This window comes from Acomys russatus, chromosome 1 (genome assembly GCF_903995435.1).
Source record: "Acomys russatus chromosome 1, mAcoRus1.1, whole genome shotgun sequence".
NCBI lineage: Eukaryota > Metazoa > Chordata > Mammalia > Rodentia > Muridae > Acomys > Acomys russatus.
Window position 1 is genome coordinate 8780582 of NC_067137.1, and position 19986 is coordinate 8800567.

General features: G+C 42.3%; 1 protein-coding gene across 3 annotated transcripts in view; it reads left to right on the forward strand.

Moving 5' to 3' along the window:
• The first annotated feature begins 145 nt into the window (after positions 1-145).
• Positions 146-19986, forward strand: part of Prepl (prolyl endopeptidase like) — a 30947-nt gene continuing 11106 nt past the window's right edge. The window contains exons 1-7 of one of the 3 annotated variants that reach the window (XM_051160156.1): positions 146-313; positions 11648-11770; positions 12770-12836; positions 13480-13686; positions 15541-15676; positions 17477-17693; positions 18267-18452. In XM_051160156.1, coding sequence (XP_051016113.1) covers positions 11696-11770; positions 12770-12836; positions 13480-13686; positions 15541-15676; positions 17477-17693; positions 18267-18452 — 888 coding nt within the window. In that variant the 5' untranslated portion in view covers positions 146-313; positions 11648-11695. Of the gene's footprint in view, positions 314-1534; positions 1833-11647; positions 11771-12769; positions 12837-13479; positions 13687-15540; positions 15677-17476; positions 17694-18266; positions 18453-19986 lie in introns of those variants that run through there. The other 2 variants (XM_051159994.1, XM_051160074.1) reach the window with 2 other exon arrangements.

A 19986-nucleotide genomic window follows, 5' to 3' on the forward strand; every position in this document is an offset into this window, starting at 1 on the left:
CTTGCTCGTCAGAATACCAAAAAAAGCCAAAATAGAGGTGTCTATTAAGACTAGTGAATCCAGGAAGAGAAAAGCCCACCGCTGACCATGATAAAGATGGCGAAATGTGCTTCCTTCTGGGGCTGGATTGGTGTTACGTAGACCGGCGTGCTGCAAAGTAGCTCTGGGCGGCGCGTGGTAGGTTGTCTTTCTTGCTAGGTGCTGAACGCAGACTTCGGGTGCGCAGGGCTGAGGTGACTGGAGCTCCTTCTTGAGAGTTACGGGTTCCCGTATTTGTCTTCTCCGCCTTCAGCCGGCCTGTCTTTCACTTTGCGTACGTATGGAAATGTTGCTGGAGGGTCCCCTGTCCTAATTCTTCTTCCTGCCACCTTCCAGCCATTCCCCAGTTCCCTGAGCCCCCTTTTGATCCCTGTCTCTTCTGTGCGAGCTAACCGGTACCATTCTCTCACTGAAAATACCACATCCTTGGGATGCACAGTTGCCCTGGGAACACCCATTTGTCTACCGGACCCGTTTCCCAATCCTATCGTTTGCTCCATGCAGATGGTGGGTGAGTGGGTTGAGGCTGTGGGGACAGATTTAGCGATTTAGGGGCATTTTTCTTCTAGGATGCTGCTCCATTATTTTGCTGCGACATAAGAGATTAAGGGGGGGTGGGGAGTGGGCGTCATAGCTGATCAGATCTATAGTAAAGTCCTTGACACTTAGTATAATATAAATTGTCTGGTTTTGTTACGAAACAACCTCCAGAAAGTAGGCGGTATGGTTATTTTTTGGTTCACAAGTGAAGACTTTGAAACCAGAGGCAGTTACATGCAAGGCCCAAGTCCTCAACCTGGGTCTCTGGTTATGGGGGTTATAATGGACTTACCTTGCAACAGAAACCAAAGATGACTATGTTTTATTTGTGCATCTTACTGGTTTTTTTTTTTTTAATTAATTATCCTTATATGGTTAAGTCCAACCACGTACAGGATGAGGAGCCCAAATGATTTGGCCTTTTTGCTATAACAAGTGAGTTGGGGAGGTTCCTTGAGCCTCCCAGATCCACAGTCGGAGCACCTGTACACCGATCGGCTCTGTAGAAGTATAAAGCAGACGGATAGATGGAAAGTACCTGGCACCTAATGAACACGAGACAACTATTAACCCTCCTTGTATTAAATAATTCAGGCTTTTCCACTTGTCTTTCACATTCCGATGAAATGCCCAGAATTGTGTAAGATTAACTCGTTTTGCTTTGAATACCCTCAGAGCTCCTGAGAGCCCCATTGAGACCATTTATTTATTTGCATATTTTTATTTTGTCTCTTGTTTTCTGTTTTGTTTTTGTTTTAGTTTGTCCATACTTCACCAGAACCATTGCTGCTTAGCTTGAACCTAGTGAAACTGACATGGTCAAGTCACAGCTTGATTTGAAATGTGATTTGAGTGGACTGTAACGCATACACGTTTCTTTAACCTAAGTTACCAGACATCTGTAGTTATTTGTAACCTGAAGGACTCATGACCCCAAAGGGGAGGGATAAGATGTGGTGACCTCAAGTGCCCTGAGATCCCATTGCTGTGTAATTATATGAAATAATTCACGGGAGCAAAACCCCAGGGCCTTTGCTACCATGCAGCAGACGACCAAATTATTCCTCCAAGCTTTGAAGTATAGTATTCCTCACCTTGGCAAATGCATGCAGAAACAGAATTACTGTAACTTCGCTGGTCGTTATTACAATAGAATAAGATTGAAAAAATATCACCTAAGCAAGAGTCTGCAGAATAAGCACAAGATAGCAGAATTAGCAAGAGACATCCCACATCGGAGCTTCTCGTGTAAGGTATGGACCATCTAAGTTCATCTGTTTGTAGGCCATTAATATTAGTGCATAAATAATGGCTAAGATGTCCATTATTAATTGTCTCAGTAATTCTAATTTGATTTTAAGATAATTTTTTCAATCTCAAGTATCTTAGTCAATATGAGTACAAAAGAATGTATGTGAACCTATAGAGCTATGATGTGTATAAACATGTAAATTCATAAAAACTGACTTGATCTCAAGACTTAGTGTACCTGCAAATGTGTTTTAAAATATAGCCTTCTAAATTTACTAAAATATCAGATTATGCCTCTTAATAAAACCTAGTAATATGCTAATTCTTGTATAAAATCTCTGATTAGTAAACGTCAATAAATACCATGTAATTGTGTATTATTTCTCTATAGAAACTAATGAAAAGCTATATATAGTGCATTTTTGACAACTTAAGTTCCTAAAGAAAATACTGACTATTCCTCTGCCAGGCCCCGAACTGTGGATTTGAATCCAGCCCTGAGGAACTGGAGTAGCCACATGTTCCAGCTAGCGTGAGACAGGCACACTGTACACCTGTTGTCACTCTGTGATTATTAACAGTCCTCTCTCCTCTCCGAGATGTCCTACCTAAGCTGCCATGTTGCATGGTCATCGTACTTAGCTGGCAATCAAGCTGTTTACCCTGTTGTTTCTTTGTCAGACATCCTCTGCTTTTAAGTCTATGTTCCTGAGGCTCCTTACACTACACTTGGGTGTGTTGGAACTTACACTATTTTCACATTGTTTTACCCTTTTAATTTTCTTGCATAGTGATATTTCTTGTAGTCTGTTTTGGCTTCCTCTAATTGTGGTAAAGTATATATTTTGAAAGTTACCATTTTAGCCTCTTTTAGTATGGAACTCAGGGTATTAGTTACAGTCCCAGTATTGTAATAACCACTATCTCCAAAACCCTATCATGTAACCCTCCCCCAATATACACCCCCCCCTAACAGTTTGTGTGCCCTGAGCCCTGGAGCATCTACTCCACCTCCTGTGTCTATGAATTGGCCTATCTGACACCTTGGATGAGCAGAGGCACACAGTATTTGCCTTTTTGTTATTTGGTTTGTTTTACTTTGCTAATGTTGTTAGGGTTCCTCAGGGCCATCGCATGTATCATAGCTTCATTCCTCTTTTTAGAGATGATACGCTATTTACATAATCTACATGCTGTTCATCCATCTTTTAAATTAATCTTATTTTTACCTCTGTGTTGTTTTTAGGTTTTGGTGGTTTTGTTCTTAGTTAACTATTTGTACGCATATATGTCTTTTCATGTTAGCCCTCTCTCTTTCTCTTCCTGGACTTCGTGTGTGTGTGTGTGTGTGTGTGTGTGTGTGTGTGTGTGTGTGTGTGTGCGTGTGCGTGCGTAGTTTGGTTTGGTTTGGTTTCTCTGTGTAGCCTTATCTGTCCTGGACTCACTTTGTAGACCAGGCTGGCCTCAAACTCACAAAGATCTGCCTGCCTCTGCCTCCCTGAGTGCTGAAATTAAAGCGTGCGCCACCACGCCCAGCAGTCTTCCCGGACTTCTTAAATTTCAATCATCTAAATGGCTTTCCTTTGATAAGTTAGCTAGGCTATATGATTCTAAACTTTATACACCTAGAGACTCAAAGCTTTGCTTTTCTGTATCTTTTTAATGTAGACTCTATAACCATACTTTGTACTCATAAAGTTTAAAGTTTTTCCTACTGCACTAAGCCTTTGAGCTGATTTATTTTGCATCATGACTAGAACATCTTGTCATTTTGTCTTGGTTTGTAAATAGTAAGCGGGAATTCCCACCAGGGTAGCAGCTGTGAGATTAGCTCATGCCCTAGCCAAGAGGCTGGCTCTGGAGCCACTTGTCTCTGGGGCAACTTTTTATTTTGCATTAGACTCCCGCTCCTAGAAACTGACCTGACAGCACCTCTACATATAGAAGCTCTTTAGGGATGGCTTTCCCTGACAGAGCAGCTGTGTGTCCCAGCATCTTATATGTCAGTCATTCCTTTATATCACAGATGAAGTGATCAAAATGCTGGGCTGTTTATTCAGTATGCTCACTGAGACGCGAGGATATTTGTTTTTTGTTGTTTTGTTTGTTTTGGTTGCTTGGTTGGGGTTTTTTGTTTTGTTGTTTTGTTTTGTTTTTGTTAATTTTGGGGTTTTGGTTTTTGTTGTTGTTTTTCGAGACAGGGTTACTCTGTGTAACCTTGGCTGTCCTGGACTCACTTTGTAGACCAGGCTGGCCTCGAACTCACAGAGATCCACCAGCCTCTGCCTCCCAAGTGCTGGGATAAAGGCGTGCGCCACCACACCCCGCCTGAGCATGCTTTTTAAAGATAGTCTCCCAGCTGTGAACATACTCTGGGGACAGAACTGCACACTCCTTCCTTTCGGCAGGTCCCTCTGAGTTCCGAACGTGTCCACTCTTCTAGGTTGGTGAGAAGTAGAAGATCCTTAGCAGCTCTGTTTACAGGCCCACTGCTTAGATAAACTTGACTGACGGTCAAGAGAGGGGAGGAAAGAGTGACACAGACTTGGTATGTCTGTAGACTAGTCAGGGGTCTTAATTTTCTCCACTCAGAAAACAAAATCAGCAAACTCAAACCCCACTACGCCTTGTTACCTTGGCAACAAACTGTCATATAACTTTGGGACTCTTCAGTACCAACTTCTGCAGTCTAGTCATGTGCCAGCAACCCTGGGAGCTTTTTAGAAATGCAGATTCCATCTTACCCCATTTCTGTTTAATAACAATATCTGTTGCTGAGGATTAAGGCTCTTGTTTCCTTTTTAGGAAAGATCTTTCTTTGTTGACCACAACTACTGTTCATACAATCCCCTTGCTTCAGCCTCTCAGGTAACTTGGATTGTAGGCATCACATCCAGCCGGAAGTCTGGTTTTTCTTAGGTTCCTTAGGTAACAGAAATGCAAGGCCTGCCTGCCACTGACCCTATATATTTAGAAAGTGGAGGTGCCAGGTGATAAGGGTTGTTGATCTAACCCTAGTTCACTCAGCCAGTACCTCACGTTCCCATAGCAGGCTAACCGGATGGTAGCAGTTACTCCATCACACTCACGTTTGCCAGTGGGACTCCAAGCTAGAGTCAGAGCAGGGACCAGGGCTCCTTACCTTCCACACCGTCTTGCCCTGTTCTTCCTACAGAATAATAACTTCAAAAATAATTGATCATGATAATTTGAACAAAATACAAACGATAAAGAATTTAGGGGCATGGTGGTGGTGCATATGCCTTTAATCCCATTCCTCAGAAGGCAGAGGGTCTCTGAGTTCAAGGACAGCCAGTGCTACAGAGAAACTCTGTAGAAAGAGAGAAAGGAAGAAAGAGAGAAGGAAAGAAAGAAAGAAAGAAAGGCAAAACAAAAAAGCTTAAATCTTTCCATTAAATGTGTCATTTGCCTATGTCTTTTGTTTAACAGGTGCTGCCAGTGGGGGCAGTCAGAGAGAGAGAGAGAGAGAGAGAGAGAGAGAGAGTGTGTGTGTGTGTGTGTGTGTTTGTTGGTGAGGCTGGGGGTGGAGCCCCGCACCACAGTTGGTGAACAAGTGCTCTGGCCTTCTGGATTGGCTAACAACAGCTTCTAAGAACACTAGTGGTACCTAGCAGGTTCAAATCGTCAGCAGGGAGGAGCAAAGACAGGCAGTAAAGGAGATCTCCGGCTAGGAAAAAGTGACGTCTTAGGAAATAGTGGCGTCTTGCAGTTTTGCGAGAATTGAGAGTGGGGACCCCACCGCAGGCAGAGCTTCCCTTGCGGCTCCTTTCCACACTTTACTTTCTCTATAACCCTTCAGTTCACAGTCCAGTCCCTGTTCCACTGAGATGACCCATTGTCTGTCTGCATTTTAAGATCCTGAAATCCTTGCAAGTGCTTTTTAAAACAAAACTTGAACTAAAGTGACACAAAGCTATGAGGGCCCTTCTGTAGTGCACACGACGGATGTTCCACTCTAAAACCTCAGTGTATTTAATTACAGAATACACCCTGCGGATTAAGGGAAGGACCATTCTAAGTTGCTCAAAGTCACAAAGTTCTAAAACACGGCTGGACCAACTTTACTTACTTGGTTTTATACACCTGAGTGTTTGCCTACATGTCTGTCTGTGTACCACGCCCATGCCTGGTGTCCATGGAGGCCAGACAAGGGTGTCAGATCCCCTGGAATTGGGGATACAGACTGTAGTGCACTGTGCTGTGGGTGCTAGAAATTGAACCCAGGACTTCAGCACAAGTAGGAAGTGTTCTTAATCTCTGAGCCATTTCTCCAGCCCCTATAAATAGAATTTTAAAGCTTGATAGTATTTCATAAATGATATTCTGATTTACATATGTATTTTTTCAGACATGTTAACTACAATTTTAACATATTATGTAAGACAGCTACCAGAAACTGTCTAGGGAGTTTCTTTCCAAATTTAAGATTGCAGTACATTTTCAAATTTATGAGTTATTTTCTTTATTCAGAAGGCCTCAAGATTCATCTTTTGAGGTGAGTGAGGTGGCACATCAGATAAGGGTACTCATTGCAATCCTAAACTCAAGACCTGGACTCAATCCCCAGAGCTTATACAGTGGAAGGAAAGAACTGACTTTTGTAAATTATTCTCTGACCTGCTCATGCGCTTGCGCACACACACACACAGACACACACACACACAAAGGCACTCACATACAATAAATAAATATAAAAGTCAATGAAAAATAAGAAAGGGTTTATCTTTTTATTAGTGTTAGATGAGATGGCACTGGGCACCAGTAGACTTCTCCAAAGATGGGTCATCCTGCCATGCTTAGGAAGAACCCCACTGTTGGAATTCTGTTAGTGTTTTTGTTTTGTGAATTTTAAAAATAATAGGTTGATCCCATTTTACTTAAGATTGTTTTTTTGTGTTGATGCTGTTTGGGGGTAGTTTAGACTGAACCAAGGGTCTCTTCGATGCCAAGTAAAAGCTCTAAGATGAGCCCAAGATTGATTTTCTTCTCCCCTCCTGGGGGGAAATTAATGTTTTTTCCTTCTGTCTTATAATAGTCTCATAATTTCTCACTAGCATTTTCCAAAAGCTCATACTTTTCCCCTTTAAAAAGCCTGTCCTCGCTCTGCTTTGATTTTTGTTTTGTTCTAGCCGATGATCTCAGGTGTTGACAATGCTCTCGGCTTTCATTGAGCTGGAATTTTTTTCAACAGAAATGACATTATAAAATAAATATAAGAATAATCTGGTGAGGCCTAGGCATGTATCCCTGTTGGTAGAGTATTTGCCTAGCATGCATGAGCCCTGGGTTCAACCAGCACAATTGGACATGGTGCCAAGCTCGTGTAATCGTAGCACTGAAGAGGCATAGGCAGAAGGACAGGTGTATGGCAGTCCTCCACTACATAGCATAAAGGGACATGCAATGCCAGCCTGGGCTAAATGAAATTTTGTTTCTGAAACAAAAGGAATAATGAGTTGGAAGTGACTAGTACAGTGGAGAGCAAAAAAAAAGAATAGGGTCAGGAAATGGAAGAGAGCACATTGTAAGTGAGCTAAGACAGTAAGGGTTGGACTCAAGGGCAGCATGGCATGTAAGCGTAGACTTCAGTAGGATGGGAAGAGGTGAGCCACTGGCACATCTTGTGCACATAGCTTTAGACAGAAGAGACTTCAGTGGTCATTGTCACTAGTGTCAAGGTTATATTAGTCTGATAAAGTAAACTGGTTAATTTTACCTTTGTTCCTGTTCTCTTAAATAATTGACTATAAGTGTTTTATTTTTCCCTTTGAATACGGGGAGCAGTGAGGGAGGTGTAGAGGTGGGAATGGCTGAGGCAGGATTTCTTTATGTAATCCAGACCCAGTCTCAAACTGGAAACCCTCCTGTCTCATCTTTCTGTGTGCTAGGATTGTAGGCACACACCACCATATCTAGTTCAAGATAACTGCTTTGAAAGCGTTGGGCTTTGACTTTTTTTTTTTTCAAGAAGGAGACAATTTCTTACCCAATTTTTAAAATAGTTATTGCCGTGCATGTAGTTACTGTATTTTTCAGACTATAAGACGCACCCAATTTTTAAAGAAGAAAAACTGTAATCAGACCATAAGGTGCACCCTGATCCCCTACACACACACCTTTTGGGGAAAAGTGTGTCTTATGGTCTGAAAAATATGGTAGTTCCTTATGTAGCTCTTTGTTGTCCTGCATCAGTCTGGGACCCACTGCACTGATGAACTCACAGCTGCTGCGGTGCCAGCACAGAGTCCAGCCAGTCAGTAGCCCAGCTTGGGGAGGCAAGGGCTCACAGGCTCTTTTCCTAGCTGAGTAGCTGAGGAGAGCTGATGGCTTCTGGGACAGAGAAAGCTCATCTTCATTAAGGGTGTGGCCCCTGTGAGGTGAGACATGTTCCAGTGGATGCCCACCACACCAAGGAGTATATGGACAGCACAGATGTGGACTCAGAGGGCTATAAAATAGAGGCGTGGGCATGAACTTGGGAGAAGTGAAGGTAGACCTGGTAAAAATATGACCGAAATAACAGTTATATGTGTGTAGGAAGCTCGCAAGTAATTAACAAAATCTATTAAAAATTAAAAGTTTTTAATCTGTATCATAACTATACAGTGTTTTCCCTATCTAATGTTTTTTGTCTTGTCTTCTTCTCCTTGATCAGTTTTACTGTACATTTGTCGTTTTAAGTAGGTTTTTTGAGGACATGGAGTGATTTTTTTTTTTTTTTTTTATCTTCTTGTGTCCCTCTCTGATATCTTTGTTAAGCAATTTCATTGAAACGTGCAGTTTCTTCTCTTCTTGGGCTTTTCTGTCTTCTCTACTGGGATGCAGTGTCGGTTTGTCCACTGTGAATGATTGCATTAGCTAAAGCATTAACTGCCGGTTGTCTCCACTGCTAAAGGGACCTGACACCTTGTACAAGCAGTAACGCTGGTACTGTGTGAGTGTTGTGCGGTGCACTTGCCCCAGTGAGTTTAACCCTGTTGGTGATTTAGCCCTGTTTGTTTCCAGAGTTCCTCAAATGATTACTTCCCACATTTCTTAGCTAGTTTTATGCTGTAAATTTTCTTTAAAGCTCTTCTTCCCTTTTAATTTTTATTTGATACAAGGATTTGTTTTTCGCTTGTTTATGGATTTTGCTTTTTCAGTGTATTGTAACTAATTAATTGTTATTCTTTTTGATGCTTAAATTACCCCACATGTGGCAAGTGGACACTGTCCCTTATGTCCTTTTGACATGCCTTTGTTATTCCTAGAACACTGCCTTTGTGGTACAAGATTTGCAAGTCCTACTTAGTGCTCTCCCTAGCCAAGATCTGAGACTAGCCACTTATGATGATCGCATCTTCATTCATTGTTTCTACCTCGCTTTTTTTTTTTTGTCTTTAGAGTTTAACATTTTTGCCATAATAAAGTTGCACATTTGATTATTAGTACCTTTAATTGTTAAAGTGGATTTTTTTGTTGGACCCTTTGAAAAGTGGTTAAAAAAAAAAAAGGTACTTCTTTTTGCTTCTGAAAGAGTGATGGTATACAAGAAACCGTGAGATTTCAGCAGGCAGCTGAGTGTGGTGGAGCACGCCTTTAATCCCAGCACTCAGGAGGCAGAGGCAGGCGGATCGCTGTGAGTTGGAGACCAGCCTGGTCTACGGGGCGAGTTCCTGGACAGCCAAAGCTACACAGAGAAACCCTGTCCCAAAAAAAAAAAAAAAAACAAAAAAAAAAAAACAAAAAAAAAAAAAAAAAGAAAAGAAAAGAAAGAAAGAAAAAGAAAAAAGCTTTCAGCAGGCGTGGGAACGGGAACATGGCTCATTTGATAGCGTGCACAAGGCCCTGCCTCAGACTCCAGGCCACACACTGGTTGTGGTGACACTCTTGGGGCCCCAGCACTCCAGAGGGGGGGAACTGGGTGTTTACAGTCTCCTCATTCTATACAGACAGGGTAAGTGCAGCCCAAGAGTAACAAGATTCTGTGTGGAAGGAAGGAAGGAAGGAAGGGAGGGAGGGAGGGAGGGAAGAAGGAAGGGAGGAAGGGAGGAAGGAAGGGAGGGAGGGAGGGAGGGAGGGAGGAAGGAAGGGAGGAAGGGAGGGAGAGAGGAAGGAAGGGAAATAGGAAGGAAGCAGGAAGGAAGGATGTAAGGAAGGGAGGAAGGAAGGAAGGGAAGAAGAAAGGGACTTCATAAGACAGTCAATCATGGCAGGATTTGGATAAACTCAGTTTCAAGGCTTCTCATTTGCTAAGAGTTTCAAAACGGATTTCTAGTCATCTTCTGGTTTACATTTAGTATTCTAGGCAATATTAGAGGGTTATCGGTATATTTTGCTTTACTCTAAATATCAGCTATATATACTATAGAAATGCAAAACCATGAATGAAAGTAAATGTGTCAGATCTTCATTATTTTGACTGCAAATAATTACTTAAAAATAACAATATGATTGAAAGTAGAAGTTGAGGGGCAGATGAGACGGCTCAGCGGGTAAAGGTGCTTGCTGCCAAGGCTTGACGCCTCAGTTAAGTTCCACGTCTGAAAAGAGAGAACTGACTCCCACACGTTGTTCTTTAACCTCCCCATGTCCCCAACATTAAATAAGTAAATATCTAATGATTTCCAAAAGAAAGTAGATGGGGCACAGTTGATTACCGTAATAACTATGATGACTAAGTCTAATCCTGGTCATTAAAGTACCCCCTAAAATTTTAAAGATAACTTTGTAAAAATAATTATTTTCCATTTAGTCCGTTCTGGTGAGTTTTCTGTTTTCTGGTACTTTAGCTGTGAACTCTACAATCTAATTTGTAGCTTTGTGTTCTCAACATTGCTGGTAAAGTACCATGTAAGTGCTTAGGCTGTAAACACTTGTCAGCTGCCGTGGTCCTTACCCGCAGCATAGTGCCCTTCGACACCATCTCTGTGCGTCAGTCATCCCTGGCAGAGAACTGGAGAGTCAGACAACTTGTTTAAACAAGGCAAAGCAGTGGAGTGTTGGATTGTGGGGTGTTCTTCTAATTCGGCAGTTTGGGGTTTAGCTTACCCAAGTGCTGATGATGCCTCTGGTACTTGCCTGCTTTCCAGGAAGCACCCAGACCCTAGCTCTTTACTCCCCACCTCTGCTCACCACTAAGTTTCATTGCTTTTCCTTCCTTTTTTATGTTAAACTATCCCTTAAACAGAAAGGGAGAAGCTGGGCAGTGGTGGCTTATGCCTTTAAACTAGCACTCAGGAGGCAGAAGCAGGTGGATCTCTGTGAGTTTGAGGGCAGCCTGGTAAACAGAGTTTCAGGACAGCCAAGGCTGTTGTTACACAGAGAAACCCTGTCTCAGGAAAAACAAGTATATAAAAATTCAAAGACTTCTCTTTCCTCCTTAACTGTACTTAATATTTCTGAACATGGTGAGGGCTTCTTAGTGCTTCTAGAAGTATCTGGTTTTTTTGTTTTGTTTTGTTTTTTCGAGACAGGGTTTCTCTGTGTAGCCCTGGCTGTCCTGGACTTGCTTTGTAGACCAGGCTGGCCTTGAACTCATAGCGATCCACCTGCCTCTGCCTCCCAAGTGCTGGGATTAAAAGTGTGTGCCACCACTTCCCAGTGGCTTCTAGAAGTATCTTAAGGACTCCTACACTTTTTATAATGCATCAAGTGTCTGTTTTCTTTTGCTGAGCTTAAGAGCAAGATTTGTAAAACACATTTTATACATAGCTAGCATTGTAATATCTGTGTGAAAAGTAGAACAATGCTGAGAAGCAAAGAGTTCCTACCTGAGTTTAAAAGATTTTGATCATACCACCAAAAATGTTTCTAGGATCTTTTGCCTATTAAGCCAGAAAACGAAAAACCCCTTTCTGAAAACATGGATGCATTTGAAAAAGTGAGAACAAAATTAGAAACCCAGCCCCAAGAAGAATATGAAATCATCAATGCCGAGGTAAGCTGGGTTGTCTTCTGGGAGAACTGTATGTGTTGTCCGTTCAGATGCAAACGAGGCACCTTACAATTCATAGACATAACATCCCATCAAAATCAAGTTGCGCATAGCCTTTCAAATTTGCTGAACATTTTCAACTACAAACAATAAACAGAATATAAATCTTAAAATTAAAACTTAAGAGGTAAATTTGTAGAAATTCCAAGGAGAGGTTCATATCAAAACCATTTATTATTTCAAAAGTATTTACATATTGTGTCTGCTTTTATAAAAGGAAGCTTACTTTAGCAAAGCTAAGTATACAGTTAATCATTTTATAATTATCAATCATAAATACTCAATTTAAATAAATTGAACAAAGAGATGGAAATATTTTAGTAAGACTAGAAAACAGACCACAGAAAGTCACATACATGGTAAAATACAAATAGCAGTGACAATTCCATATTTAAATATGCCACTGATATACTGTGTCCTAAGCCACCTGAAACCAGAAAAGTCAGTTGGTTGCATTTAATGTGTTAGTGTGTGTGTTGTTGTTAATATTTATTTTCTTGATCTCAAGCACTGTTTGTCATGCTTCATATAAAATCAAGTCAGTACTGCACAGTTGATGATGAAAGTGATTTTTTTTAAAAGGGATATCAGAACGTTGATTGCCATTTCAAACTAGACACAGTTTTCTCATTTGTATCATTTTTTATTATCTTAACAGTGCCATTAGATATTATTAATTGAATCTCATTCTACAGATATTAGATGAACAAGCATGGATTTTGTTATGTCCTTGCATTTTTGTATTAGAAATAAACCTACAATTCTGAGTTTAGGAAAGCTGTTTCTTGCTACCTGTGTTGTAAAAATGATTCATTTCATATTTTATCCATGTACTTGAGTAGATCAGACTCTCATGATAGGTCCCATCTCCTCATCTCAAGTAGTGAAACCTTAAACAATTAAGTTATTATCAAATAAGTCCTGTTTTCTCTTTATCGACAGATTAAACATGGTGGTTTTGTTTATTATCAAGAAGGTTGCTGCTTGGTTCGTTCCAAAGATGAAGAAGGTAAAGGCCACTTCCTCTTTACTGTTGTCCTGGCTTCGCAGGTTTCACACTTTCAACAGGAAGTTTGCTCGCAGTTGCTCAATGCTATTAGGGTAGATTTCTTAAAGACTGTTTCTGAGGTGATTGGACTAACATCTGGGTTAGCGTAGACCAGCCCACACTCGGGAGCTTTACCAGGGAGAGTATGGCTGGAGCCCAGCATGCTTTGCATATGTTCTGTCTGCGTGCCCTGATGTGTGTGCGCGCCATTTGTATCCTCTCTGTAGACTCTGTAACCCAGGCCAGCGGTTCTCGGCTTGCAACCCTTGGCAAGCCCCTCCCTATTAAAGTACTTACATTACAGTTGATAACAGTAGCGAAATTATAGTTATGAACTAACAACGACGTAATTTTATGGTTGGGATCACCACAGCTTGAGGAAGGGCCACAGCATTCGGAGGGCTGAGAACCACTGCTTACAAACTATCACAACAACTCATAGATATGTAGAATAATACTTAATAAAATGTCTTTAAATAACAGCTGTAGAAAGACATCAGTATTTGGCCTCGGAGGATGTCAATTTACTATGTTAAGGTGCGGTTTAAAATGATTTACAAGTACATGTTTTGAAGTTCTCTCTTCCCTACCATCCTTTACGCAGCAGACAATGATAATTATGAAGTTTTGTTCAGCCTGGAAGAACTTAAACTCGACCAGCCCTTCATTGATTGTATCAGAGTTGCTCCCGATGAGAAATACGTGGCTGCCAAGATAAGGACGGAGGACTCTGAAACCTCCACCTGCATAGTCGTGAAGCTCAGCGACCAGCCTGTGCTAGAAGCTTCTTTCCCAAACGTGTCCAGTTTCGGTAAGCCCCCAAGTCAGATCTGCTGAAAGGCAGCCAGAGAGAGCTGTGCACACGTGTGAGCCTCGTCAGCCCATGGTGGTCAGTGCCTGCTCCATTTCTCTCTGGACTCCACAGCTTCCTATGGAGTTCTGACTACAAAACACTCCCTCCTTGAAGTATCTAAGTGGGTCACTTTAAGGCAGTGCTCATGGGGGACTACAGAAGTGGCCCAGTGGCGAAGAGCATGCCCATTACTCTTATAGAGGACCTGTGGTCAGTTTTCAGTGCCCATGTTGGGCAACCCACAACCTCCTGTGACTCTTAGCTCTTGGAGGATCCAGCAGAGACCCACATGGAGACACACACACACATATACATACTTAAAAATGAAAAAGAAATATTTTATGAACTGACCAGAAGCTTTGTGGGTAAAAGCATTTGCCACACAAGCCTCGTGACCTGAGTTCAACTCAGGATAATAGGAGATAGCCAATTCCTGAAAGTTGTCCTCTGACTTCCGCCTGCATTATGGCAATGCACACACTTGCATTCACACACGTCATGACAGCCAGTTTCTGAGAGTTGTCCTCCGACCTCCACGCCTGCATTGTGACACGCATACACTTGCATTCACACATGCGCCATACACTGATAATGAATGAAACATTTTAAATGAAGTAGTGCTCATGTTTTTAAGACACTTCCAAGTCCTACATGTATATTCTGCTATATAGTAATTCTTGGCCAGTTTGCTTCTTGATGATTTATTCAACCCTAAGCTTGGATTACTTGTCATTACATATTATCATGCAGCTCATTCCTAGAGACTGGGACATGCTGAGCTGACATTTATCAGTGGACGCTGACATTTTTAGTGGTATCATTTATCATCGTTACCTATAGTCTCTGTGTCTGTGGGCTGTTTCCCCTGCCTTGGTGCTTTGAGGCAGGCTCTGTCCCTGAGCCAGAAGCTCCCCATTTTGATCCATCTCTCAGCCCCCAATTCCTGAGGTTTCAGGCATGCACAGCCATGCACAGCTTTCTATGTGGGTGCTAGAGATTTAGACCCTGGTACCCATATTTCTCCCCAGCCCCTGCACAGTGAATCTAAGAAATGCATGTGTACATCAAACCTCTCAGGTCAGAGAGCGTGTTATATCAAGTGACTTCCAGCGGCTGTCAGCCAGGTGGCAGTCAGGATGGCTTGTGTGCAAATCTCCGTTGACAGGTTCTGGTGGGCAGAAGGACTCTGTTAACACATACTCAGTAGCTTGAGCTATCCTATTCCCTGGAAGCAGGCACTGAACACAGAGCAGGAGAGAAAGCCATCAGTTAGCTTCTGAGTTAAGCAGCAAATGCGACTTTACCAGTAGTCTTCCTTAACACTAAATATGGCAGTAGCTGCTACTCCTCCTCCTCCTCCTCCTCCTGTTCCTTTTCCTCTTCTCCTCCTCATCCTCTTCTTCCTCCCCCTCTTCCTCTTCTTCCTCTTCCTCTTCCTCTCCTCCTTTCTTCTTCCTTCTTCCTTGTAGCCTTGGCCGTCCTGGACTCGACTTGTAGACAAGGCTGGCCTCAAACTCACAGAGATTCACCTGCCTCTGCCTCCCAAGTACCAGGATCACAGACGTGCGCCACAATGTCCAGCTTGAACATGGATTTTTATTTAGGTCCTTGAGTTGCCTGAGACTAAGCAGTGAAAACCTGAAACAGTGTCGTGCTGTTTATTTAAACTCAGGTCTTATTCAATTAAGCTTATGCCATATGTAGATGTCCAGAGGTGAGCTTACACATCTCTGCTTGGCATTCAGCACTATACCGTTTTTAACGCAACCTACAGGTAACTGTGTCCTAGTCCCTTTCATTCCTTCCTTTCAGAGTGGGTGAAGGATGAAGAAGACGAAGACGTCTTGTTCTACACCTTCCAGAGGAACCTTCGCTGCCATGATGTCTATCGAGCCACGTTTGGTGACAACAAACGTAATGAACGTTTCTACACAGAAAAGGATCCAAGGTGCTAGAATAATGCAGTTACACTCCCTTCTCCAAAATATGTTCTCCTGTATTTACAGTACTGATCTTGTTGACATGAAGTGTTGACAATGGAGAAAATTATTATTCTATTATTTTACCTTCTAGAACTAATCTGCAGAGTTTGCCAAATTTTATCAATTTGGGATTCCTGATTATGAAAAGCTATAAATATGGCCAAAAAGAGCCACTGTCAGCCAAGTGCCACCACTCCCGGCTCCTGCTAATATATTCTTAACAAGCATTTTAAATATTGACTCTTTGTTTTCAAATATTTCTATTTCTAGAACCATAAAGTCCATACACTCTACTGAAAGCTGTATTATTATACAGATTCTGAAGAGAAGGATCCATACTAAATAAAAAATCTGATTTTCAATTCACTGAATAGTCAATACTCTCCCACCCCCTACACCTCCCACACACCATCACCTCTACCATTGCACACTTTTTTCTTGGCAGGTCACCAGGAACAGGTCTAACTTTAAAAAGCAAGGAAAGTGGCCCTGTCGCTGATGACCCTTGGCCTCCAAACCCAAGAGCCCAGGGAAACGGGCTTAGAGTAGCCTTGACTATACTGTGCCTGTAGCAACTATTGACATCTTAGAAACGCTCTAGAGATTAAGATGCTCTACCAGACACTTAGTTAGTGTGGCAGTTAAACAACAAAATGGGCAGCTTTTAGGTCTTAGCCACTGCTCCTCTTTTATGTTGTAGCCTAACTCTTCCAGTAAGAAAGAGAATTAGAGCTGGGTGTGGTGGCGCACGCCTTTAATCCCAGCACTCGGGAGGCAGAGGCAGGCTGCCTCTGAGTTCAAGGCCAGCTGTGAGTTCGAGGTCAGCCTGGTCTACAAAGTGAGTCCAGGACAGCCAAGGCTACACAGAAGAACCCTGTCTCGGAAAACAAAAAACAAAAACAGAAAAAAGAGAATTAGAGCTGGGCATGGTGGTGCACACCCAGAACTTGGGAGGCAGAGGCAGGTGGCTCTCTCTGAGTTCGAGGCCAGCCTGGCCTACAAAGTGGATTCCAGGATAGCCAGGGCTACACAGAGAAACCCTGTCTCAAAAGCCCAAAAGAAAGAAAAGAGGGGGAGAGAGGAAGGGAAGAAAAAGAGAGAGAGAGAGAATATTAGCCAGGAGTAACTCCTACTCTGCCTGAAAGAAGTTCTGGTAATTACTTCATAGATGCTTGTAAGATTGATCTCAAATAAGCCACTTTGTTCTTTTTAAATTTTGATTTTATTGTGTTGGATGGGCATTTTGCCTGCACGTGTGTTTGTGTAGCACATGTGTGCCCAGTACCCACAGAGGCCAAAGAGAACACTGGATCTGTAAGAATTGGAGTTAGAGACAGTTGTGAGGTCCCATGTGGGTGCTAGGAATTGAACCCAGCTCCTCTGGAAGAGGGCTTGGCACTCTTAACTGCTGAGTCATCTGTCTAGCTCCCCCCAAAATTTATTGTTCAGTTTTTAGTATATTATAAAATTCACCTAAGATGTTCAAAGATCGGGTAGTGACATCCATTCCCAGTGATGCTGTTGATTCCACATGTCCGCCAGGTTTATAGCTCAGCTCCAGCTCTTTTTCCTACTTCTAACTGTAACCCTTATTTAAACATATTTGTGGAAATACAGATATATAAATCCATAGAAGTCATTTCCACCTTACTTCTTATGTAGCTAATTACATTCCAGAATGGGAAAGTGGGGTTTCCTACTCAGATCGCAGTGGGCAGCCAGTACAATAATAATTCAATGAATCCTGTGCTTTTCTTTCTTTCTAGCTATTTTGTTTTCCTTTATCTTACAAAAGATAGTCGTTTCCTCACCCTAAACATTATGAACAAGACGACTTCTGAGGTGTGGCTGATAGATGGCCTGAGCCCTTGGGACCCACCAGTGCTCATCCAGAAGAGGATACAAGGTGTCCTGTACTACGTTGAGCATCGGGATGACGAGCTATACATCCTGACGAATGTTGGAGAGCCAACAGAATTCAAGGTAGTTCTTGGTTCTGCTTCTTCCCATCTGGGACGGGCTCCTAAAACTGGCAGCTTTCTGTCACCAACCTTCCTTGCTCTAAGAGAGAATGTGGGTCGGGGGTTAAAGTGTGATTGGCACTGCGGTCCTGTCTCTTATCTGTCCCACTTCTCTTTCATTATTCCCCTTCCCTTAGAACTGAGTGTGTGTGTGTTTGTGTGTGTGTGTGTGTGTGTGTGTGTGTGTGTGTGTGTGTGTGTACATATATAACCTACCATAACTGTACTTAAAATATTAGTAAACGAAACAGATGTAACTCAGTTCCTGACTGAGGTGGCAGTTGGACTGGTCTCCAGCAGGCCAACCAGGGCATCCATTGTCCACTGGTTGGCCATCAGCTAAGCATGGCACCATGCTGTCTCACCACCCAGCATATTAACCTGGCCTAAAATAGTGGCATTCACACTTTGTGATACAGCTCATCATAAAATAGTGACAGCGAGTGTGGTCTCCTTTTCAGTGCTCTCAGCCCTGATTGTCACAGCCGTGCATAGTGCTTTGTCACCTAGATCTTCCTTAACCTTGTTCACACAGCTGATGCGGACAGCAGCTGATGCCCCTGCTATTATGAATTGGGATTTATTTTTCACAATGAAGAGAAATACCAAGGTTGTAGACTTGGACATGTTTAAGGACCACTGCGTTCTGTTCCTGAAACACAGCAATCTCCTCTATGTTAATGTGATTGGTCTGGCTGATGACTCGGTTCGCTCTCTAAAGGTACGTCTAGTCTCAGGGTACTAGCACTCACCAAAAACACGGGTTAGCTTACGAGAGAAATTTGAAATTCTTAAAAGGAATTTAAGTGGATTTTAGCACACCGGCGTTTTATCAGGTGGGTCTGGATTTATTTTAGAATGGCTTGAGAGACCTGTATTTAATGCAGTCTTAACCCAGTGGACTTACAGATGGACTTCAGAAATAGTGTCGGGGTCATTACGGTTTCTTTCTTCATAGCTCCGTCGTCAGGCATCTTTTTAGTCTGCAGACTGGCAATAACTGAGACCTACTTGGTAGGTAGCACCCAGCCACTGACTGCTGCTGCCAGGCCACATCCCAGAAGAGCAATGGCCCTGTCACTAGTTCCACCACATGCTTGTATTTCCACCACATCTGCCCTCTTTGCCAGGTTCCTCACCGATGAGGTATGTACCTGCTGCCTTTCAATAAATGGATGTCAGTGGTCTCTATGGCACAGAAGGGTCATACTGCCGTGTCTAACTAGCTAACACTGTCTGCGGCTGCCAAGGCAAGATCAAACGCCTTCAGACATGAACCTGGTAAATTAGTGAATGGCAGCCTAACTGTCCTTTTTCAGAGCAGCTTAAGTGAATATCAACGGCATCGTGGAATGGTAAAACAGAATAAAATATCCGGCCTTAGTGAGTGAAGTTTTCATGATACCAGACAAATATCAAATACAAAGCTTAAGTATAAATTAGTTTTAAATAAGTGGTTTTAAAAACAAAATGTGTCAAAAAAATAAATAAATAATAAAAAAAATAAAAAATAAAACAAAATGTGTCATGGAGCTCAAGGGAAGGGAAGGGTTCTTGGCTCAGGAAAGCTTCTGTCTAGTATTAGTGATAGACTAAAGAGGATGGCAGGGAATTTGATATGCAGAATAGCCTGTCATAGCCTAGAATGTGAAAGCCATTCAAACACATGTGTGAGCTGAGTTCCATGTATCTTCAGGGAACCAGTCCTTACGTTTATTTTGCTAACACAGAAATTATTTCCAGAGAATGTAGTTATGGTATAATATTTCTTTTTGAGGTGGGGTTGAGACAGGGTTTCTCTGTGTAGCCCTGGGTTTTCTTGGAACTTGCTCTGTAGACCAGGCTGGCCTCAAACTCACTGAGATCTGCCTGTCTCTCCCTCCAAAGTGCTGGGATTAAAGGTGTGAGCCGCCACTGCCCGGCAGTATAATGCTTTTTAAGGTGTGAGCAGTCTGTGTAAATTATAACACAGAAAACAATTTTTGAGCAGAGAGATGGTTTGAGCTGTTGGAACTGTACTTCTTGAGATTATTCGGCAACTATATCAGTGAAGACTGGAGCAAACAGGGATCAGGGAGACGAATTTCACGATTGTTCTACAGATACAAATAAACAGTGGGAGCCTGTAACAACTAGAAGTCTTGAATTGTTCTCTAAAATCACAGTGCTAAGTTTAGTGTTGAGCCTCTTGGGTGTGTGTGTAGGTGCCCTGAAATAAAATGATTATTGCTTTAGGACCTTCCTCATTTTTCCAT